Here is a 7,762-nt window from a genome sequence, read left to right on the forward strand (position 1 = left end):
ACTAATGCCCATCCAAATATTTTACCACCTGCTAAAGCCCACCAAGGGCAGAGAGAGGCCAATGAACACAAAAGAAGTCTTTTTATCTTCTGCCATGCTGCAATCAAATATCGTCTCAAGTCTCCCTAGAAGAATCTAGTAAAACAGACCAGGAAGAGAGCAGCACAAGTCCCAGCAACATTTTGGGAGACATGCAAAAATCCCTGGGCTTTTGTTTATATGTTAACATTCACTGTGGTGTGTAAATACATTTTCTGATATATAAATATACTTTTGAGTCAGATAACTAGTAGAGGCAAAACATGGGCTTTATAATCGGGAGTCCCAGCTCTGCCACTTATCAACTGGGTGCTGACAGACAAGTAGTTAACTACTTGTGAGCTTAAGCTCACTGAGCCTCAGTTTCTTCATCTATATATAAGCTGAGGGTAGGAACACTATCTGCATCAGAGGTTGTGGGGAGATCTGATGGAACCAGATGCCAATAAACAACCATACCATAGCTTTCTATCCTCTTATTAATCTCCAGACCCCATGTCCAACAATCTCTTAGACACTTCCACTTGAATCTTGCCCTTTTCTCAAACTCAACACCCCTAACACCAAACTCATCTTCCCCTATCATTGCCCAGGATCTCCTCCCAACTCCTCTGGCCCTATCCCTGACACCTCCATTCTCAAAAATACCTACCTCCAATTATCAAATTACACAAATATGTTTATTGCTAGCCAGACTAGAGTGGAAATTCTTGCTGCTAGCAGGCTCATTGGGAGCAACACTTAGGAAAGAGCACAGTGAATCAAGTCATAAACATGTTCAAATTCAGCAGTTTGACTTCAGTGGAATCTGTTCTAAGGAAATAACACAAAATATAGAAAAAGCTGCTTTCCAAGATGTTTAGAGCAGTATTATATCAGAGAAAGAAGGAAGAGAGAAAGGAAGGAAACAATTTAACCATTCAGGAAATGGTAAGCTAACTTACAGTACACAGTTTCAACAACTGTTTATAATTAATAAAAATGAGAGGGGAAAAAAAGGTAGGAAAATGCTAATAATAAAACGAGTTTAAATGGCAACATTTAAAATTGTAAGTGAACTTGTCCCTACCTAAAGTAACAGATGCTTAAAAAGAAATATACCAAAATTGACTCAGTATATACAGAGAATTTGTGAGAGACTGTTCTCTCCACTCTGGGTCCAAATATTTGGTCCAAACCCTGATGTCACATGATTTGACTTGACTATGGCCTCTTATCCCAGATCTCTTCTCCTTCAGATTGATCACTCCTCGTCTGGCTTCTGCGAACCTCAGTTTCATTACTTCACCGAGACAATCACTATTTCCTGCTGCATTTGTCCTTTGAAATCCCACCCTTCCTCTCCATTTATGGAGCATCTTATTTCAGACTCTTGTCATTTGTCTGTTCCTTTGCTGTCAGCTGTGTCACCCACCTCATTGCCCCTCAATCTATTTTCCTGGTTCTGCAGACAGAGAGGCAGCTCTCAAATCTTATCATTTGACCTCCTAAGAGTTCTTCAAACAGGCCCTCTCACATGCAAGGTAAGATATGAGCTTACAATTCGGACAAACAAGACCTTTTCTGATCTGACCCTCAAAGTGCCTCAGCTTCTGCCACTCAGGCCACCACTCCCCTCTACCCTCACCAAGATCTCCCAGTCCAACTCATTCTCCTGCCCCTACATCTGGCCTACACAGCACTCTGGTCACACATCTGACACTGTGAACACCCACAGGGCAAGAGTTCTAGCACTCCACCTCATGACTAACATCACCCCGTGACTCCCTCACTGGACAGGAGGAAGATGCAGATTATGTTCCTCACCTTTCTATATCATTGCTATGTGTATTTCCACTGTCAGCTCCCATCTCCCCTTGCTCAGAGCTGCCCTCCCCCTGTCCTAACCTTGCTCTGTCCAGTATGCAGCCACTAGCCACATGAGGCTACCGAGCTCTTAAAACGCAGTTTGAAATGAGATGTGTTATAAGTATACAATACACACTGGATTTCAAAGACTTGGTATGAAAAACAGAATGTAAATAATATTATTATTTTATATTGATTACCTGTTGGTATAATATACATTAGATCTGCAGGATTAAATAAAATGCATTATTAAAATTAATGTCAGCTGTTTCCTTTTACTTTTTTAAATGTGATTACTAGAAAATTTTAAGTTACATTAAACTTGTAACTCAGATTATATTTCTACTGGACAGAGCTAGTCTAACCATCCTTCAGGGACCAGAATGAGTAAAACTTCCTTCAAGATGCTCTTCTGTTTGTGCCATGCATTAAGCACAAAAGATCATTAAGATCTTTTTTGACCCTTTGAAATCCTATAAAGAAGTCCACAATATAAGCCACTAAGTAATTACATACCATACTATATGCTTACTATTACATTAACTCTTCCTGCTACATCAATACCATTTCTATTTAGGGACTCATAGTAAGCACTTAATTTTTAATTAAACATGGAATCTTTGCTAGAACAAGATAGCAATATACAGATTTTGGGGGGATTTCTATTTTGTTTTGTTTACTCATTTACTCTCCCATTGATGATTTCAACAACGCAGGGAGAACTGGAAGTCAGGGGACCTGAAAGATCTTTGCTCCACCTGTAAGTAACATAATACATACAGACCATTTAGTCCATGGCTTGGCCCTTGTAACGTCTGCCTGGGACTCAGTCTCCCACTTTGTAAAATAAAGCTGGGGCACTTGAGTGGCTCAGTGGTTGAGCATCTACCTTTGGCTCCAGTTGTGATCCCAGGGTCCTAGGATCAAGTCCCACATCATGCTCCCTGTGGGGAGTCTGCTTCCCCCTCTATGTCTCTGCCTCTTTCTACCTCTCATGAATAAATAAACAAAATCTTAAAAAAAAAATGAAGTTAATAATATCAAGCCAATCTACAATACAAAGCAGGATGAAAGTAACTAAGCAAGTTCTAACTGGAGCCATTACCATGAATGAGAAATACTCTATTTTTTTTTAAGATTTTATTTATTTATTCATGAGAGACATAGAGAGAGAGAGGCAGAGACATAGGCAGAGGGAGAAGCAGGCTCCATGCAGGGAGCCCAACGTGGGACTTGATCCTGGGACCCCAGGATCACACCCCAGGCCAAAGGCAAGCACCAAACCGCTGAGTCACCCAGGGATCCTGAAATACTCTACTTTCCATGGTTCACTGTGTGTTTCTCGGCCAGTTGTCTTAAATACAGACTAATTTTTATAAAGAGAGAACAAATTAACAGGTATAAAGGGTGTGGGGGGGGAGGGGAATCCCTGGGTGGCTCAGTGGTTTAGTGCCTGCCTTCGCCCAGGGCGTGATTCCAGAGACCCAGGATTGAGTCCCACATCAGGTTCCCTGCATGGAGCCTGCTTCTCCCTCTGCCTGTGTCTCTGCCTTTCTCTCTCTCTCTCTGTCTCTGTGTGTGTGTGTGTCTCATGAATAAATAAATAAAATCTAAAAAAAAAAAGGGGGGGGTGGGAAACTACCTATCAAAATACTTGACCTATCCTATTAAGGATGGGAGGCAAGTAATGGGAGAGGAAACTGTTACATGCCTGCCACAAGCTGAAGTAGTTTATACGTTATACTCGCAATAACATTTACAAGGTAGACATTACCATACTCATTTGACAAAATAAAGAAACTGAGGTTCAAAGACAGGCTATTAACCAGCCAGAGTGACACAGCCACAGGCAGCAAACCTAGGTCAATGGTATCATCTTTGTATGTAAAAAAAAAAAAAAAAAAAAAAAAAAGAACATCTTTATTATCGCTTGAAGACAAAATATGTGAAAAGCAAGAATATTACATAAATATGCAAATAAAAATACAACAATAATATCCATTCATTTCCTTCAAATAGTTTTCTTGATCTTGGCTAATTCCTATCAGATCAAGAGGCCTTTTTTTTCTAAGTAGGCTTTTTCTTAAGTAGCAAACAAATAAGGTACATGATGTGCTAGGAACTGATACATTAACGTACTGTTTTTCTTTTAAAGTCTTTCGTGGTTTGCGAAACTTTGTTAGGCATTGTGAATAGAATTCTTCAGACACATTTACAAAAACCTAGTCCCTATGGATAAAAATCACAGCAATAAAGGACACTGGGTCATTCCACAAACATATGTGTCCACAAAAAAAAACCCACAACTTAATATCAAAGAACCTATCTAAGCTACAAAAGTGAGATCATAATGAGCTCAACGAAATGAAAAAAAAAAAAAAAAAAAGAAAGTTCCTCAATATAAGACAATGCACCTTAAAGTGAAACCACACACAGCCTTGAAAACTAACTACTTTCTCAGAATGGTAACAATGTACTGTGCATCTCTAAGAAACCAAACTGATCTAGGTTTAATGATTTTGCCTTTACAAAATGTAGCCAATTTAATCCTGCAGACTTGGACAGAACAAAAATTCAAATTCTCTACCACAGAAAGTCCCAGAGTATCAAATGCTTTAAAATACTGTTCAACTCTCCTTTATCAAAAATGTTCCTGCAGGAGGTGTTAATCAGTCACTACTAAGAACTCTGCACAATGCAACCTGTGTGTGCATGAGATTTTACTACAGGTAACAGACAGTTCAATTTACCAAGGACAACTAACCCTTCACTTTCAAAACTCTTGAAAACTAATCCCTGTAGCAATAAGTAATTAATTTACATTCCATTCCAAAGTGAACAACATAGTATAAATCTCAAGGAATCTGAGACCCTAAATTTGCTTGGGGAACCAGGTAGGTGTGTAGATGAGTAGGTGTGTATGTGTGTTTCCTCAGAGGTACTTCACAGAGTATAAATAGAAATAATTAGCAACTTTTAATCTCACGAACAAGATTCTTATTTAAAATTCTCTCGTATAAAATGAATTCTTTTTTTCATATTTCCTCAAGTGAACAGACACATTAAGACTATGGGATTCTTGCTCACTTTAAGAATAAAAATATATATAGAAGAAACAAGGTGTCCTTTTCTTAGCTCCGCCCCCCCCAAAAAAAAAAAAAAAAAACCACTAGAGACTGCACAGGTGTTTGGTCCTAAACAAAACTTTAGACTAGGTAGATAAGAAAATAGGAAACAAAACAGCCTAGCGAAGCAGCTAGCGATCACACGCAGCGGGTGACAGGAAGCCCCGTGGACACCTCACAGCCACAAGGATGAGCTTCGTCACAGGTCAACTGCAGGCCCCCGAGGCTCCACAGAACCTCCGCCCAGCAGGCCGTAGCGATGCTAGAAGGCAAAGAACTGTCACCACCGTCATGCTGGCAATAATGAAGCAGCAGCCTCTCTGACCCCAGGGAAGCCACCCCTCCTGGCCAGCAGACCGCAGAAGCCCCCTTCACACCAAGCGCACAAAGAAACACAAGCAGCCAGACCCAAAATAAAAAACGGAAATAAAAGGAGGAGCATGGGGAGAGAGACAGCAGCTAAACCAAATTTATCTTGGGAGCACTTCGAGTCCCAGTCTAGTTGACGACTCCGACCCAAAAGAAAGAATAAAATGTAAGGGGCGGGGGCCCACTCAAGAGATGACAATTCAGGAGATGCTGGGCACCCTTGGAGACTCCGTCTACCTGGGGCGTCAGACACTGACATCACAACACGAGAGAGGAGGCGGCCGCGGCGAGTGTGCGCGGGGCGCCCGCAGGAGAGGTGCGGGGCAGGGGTCACGGCGCCGCCGGCCTCTAGGTGGCCCCGCGCGAACCCGGCGGGAGCCTACACCTGCCCGCGGGGAACAACGCTGGGCCCCGGGGAGGAAGGTCCCGGTCCCGGTCCCGGTCCCGGTCCCGGTCCCCGCCCCCGCCCCCGCCCCCGCGCCCGCGCCTCGGCAAACCACCCGCGAGCCCAGCCCCGCGCCCCGGGGCGCGCCTCACCCAGCAGCGCCCGCAGGTGCTTCAGGCGCGTCAGCACGTCCTTCTTGGGGTCCAGCACCTTCTGCGTGGACTTCTTCACATCCCCGTGGCTCCTTCGGGAGAACATCCCGCCGCGGGAAACCCGGGCCCGCCGGCAAGACAGGAGGCGCCAGCGCCGCGCGAGTCACCGCATACGGGCTGGTTCGGCGCGCGGCGCGCGAGCCACTCGCCGCCCCCCCGCCGGGCCGCCGCCGCCGCCGCCGCCGCCGCCGCCGCTCGCGCCGCCGCTTCAGCGGTGGCTCCGCGAAGGAGGGGCGGGCCCGCCTCGGCGAAGGGCGGGGCAGGAAAGCGGTGTAGACGCGGAACCGGCGGCTCCGCCCCGCGGGAGGTGCCGGCCAGCCCTTCGGGCGCGGCGCACGCGCATGCGGGTTGGACCCGCCTCTCGGGGGCGCGCCCGGAGCGCCGCAGCGCCGCCGCGAATCGCAGGGAAGCTTGACCCATAAACACGCTGTACTACAAGTCCCAAGTTGCACTGCGACACAGCCCTCCAATCAGGCTGGCGCGTCTTAGGCACGATGAGAGTCAATAGGCTGGGTCTGAGCACGTTTTTCCTCCTCACCGGGCTGTGGGCCGCAAGGCCTCCAGGGAAATGTAGTTCTCCAGTCGGGGGCGGGTGCCGTGACAACTTTGGAGGGTCCCCCAAGCTGCTGGACAGCATCCATCCGCCTCCTTCCCCAAAAGGCCCTGAGGTCGCAAACCTTCACTCTTTGGTGTATATTACCAACCCAGTTACTTCTAGTGCAATGTGAACCACAAGAACATCTCAGTAAGAAAAGTTTCAAGGCTCCTAAAATGCAAACCATTTTTCGTTTTGACTTCTGAACTCACACCAGGGAGGAAATTGAATTCCCTTTGTCCATGCTAAAATCGGACCTCCACTAAAATTAATGGACCTTCACACTAAAATTAATGGCTTTGGCAGCAGGAAGGGCATCCCTAGACTCTGGGTAAGGAGTCCAGCCAATCCCCTTGGTCCCTGAGATCCAACTTCACTTGGGTTATGAGGTTCTCTTACTCAGAGGGCTCCTAAGGATCTTGTTTCTTTCTTTGTAGGAAGTGCACGTTCTCTGTATTGTACAAAGCCACATAGCAATCCAGTAGCAGAACCAGAAGTGGAACCTGAGGGACCTGACTCTCAAGTTGGTATGCTTTTTAAGGCTAGGTGCCTGTAACCTCGAGCAAAACTCTTGGGATGGAAGATGGCCTGGAGGTTTCTTACAATAGATCTATAGGATAATTTACTGGCATCTGGATCCTTCCATGCTCCAAATTTTGACAATATTTGAGAAAGTACTTATGCTGGCTTTTTAAAATCATGTGCTTTCCCTCCAATTGGAACAACACAACTTTTTCTCCTCCAAGGGAAACCTGTAACTTGGGGGTGAAAGCCAGAGATTTACATAGCTTTGTATTCTCATAACTGGCATAATATTTGGCCTCTAGAAGCACTCAGTAAAAGTTTGTTAAATAAAATGGAATAAAAGCTAAAATAGTCCTATTTATCTCATCCAGGCATGCAAAAACATATCTTCTAGTTGTTAGAGCCTCTCTATTTTTAGAGTTGTCAAAATAGCCCTGATAGCACTAGGACATATTCATGCAAAGAAATATTATTTAGCTATAAATAGGAATGGACTACTGATAAACCCAGTAACATGGATGAATCTCAGATCTAGATGAATCTAGCATAGGAAGCCCTACTCAAGATGATGCCAGCCTGGGTCCCCAGATGACCCCTTGAAAAGGGCCACAGACCCTCCAAGACTATTGCAAGAGAGAAATAACCTTTTCCTTTAAGGCATTTT

General features: G+C 44.8%; 1 protein-coding gene across 3 annotated transcripts in view; it reads right to left on the minus strand.

Moving 5' to 3' along the window:
* Positions 1-6,127, minus strand: part of RALGAPA2 (Ral GTPase activating protein catalytic subunit alpha 2) — a 316,059-nt gene extending 309,932 nt beyond the window's left edge. For all 3 annotated transcript variants that reach the window (XM_055345530.1, XM_055345537.1, XM_055345523.1), the window contains exon 1: positions 5,919-6,127. In XM_055345530.1, coding sequence (XP_055201505.1) covers positions 5,919-6,024 — 106 coding nt within the window. In that variant the 5' untranslated portion in view covers positions 6,025-6,127. The remainder of the gene's footprint in view (positions 1-5,918) is intronic.
* Positions 6,128-7,762: the final 1,635 nt, after the last annotated feature.

The sequence above is a fragment of the Nyctereutes procyonoides genome, unplaced genomic scaffold (genome assembly GCF_905146905.1).
Source record: "Nyctereutes procyonoides isolate TBG_1078 unplaced genomic scaffold, NYPRO_anot_genome, whole genome shotgun sequence".
Taxonomy (NCBI): Eukaryota; Metazoa; Chordata; class Mammalia; order Carnivora; family Canidae; genus Nyctereutes; species Nyctereutes procyonoides.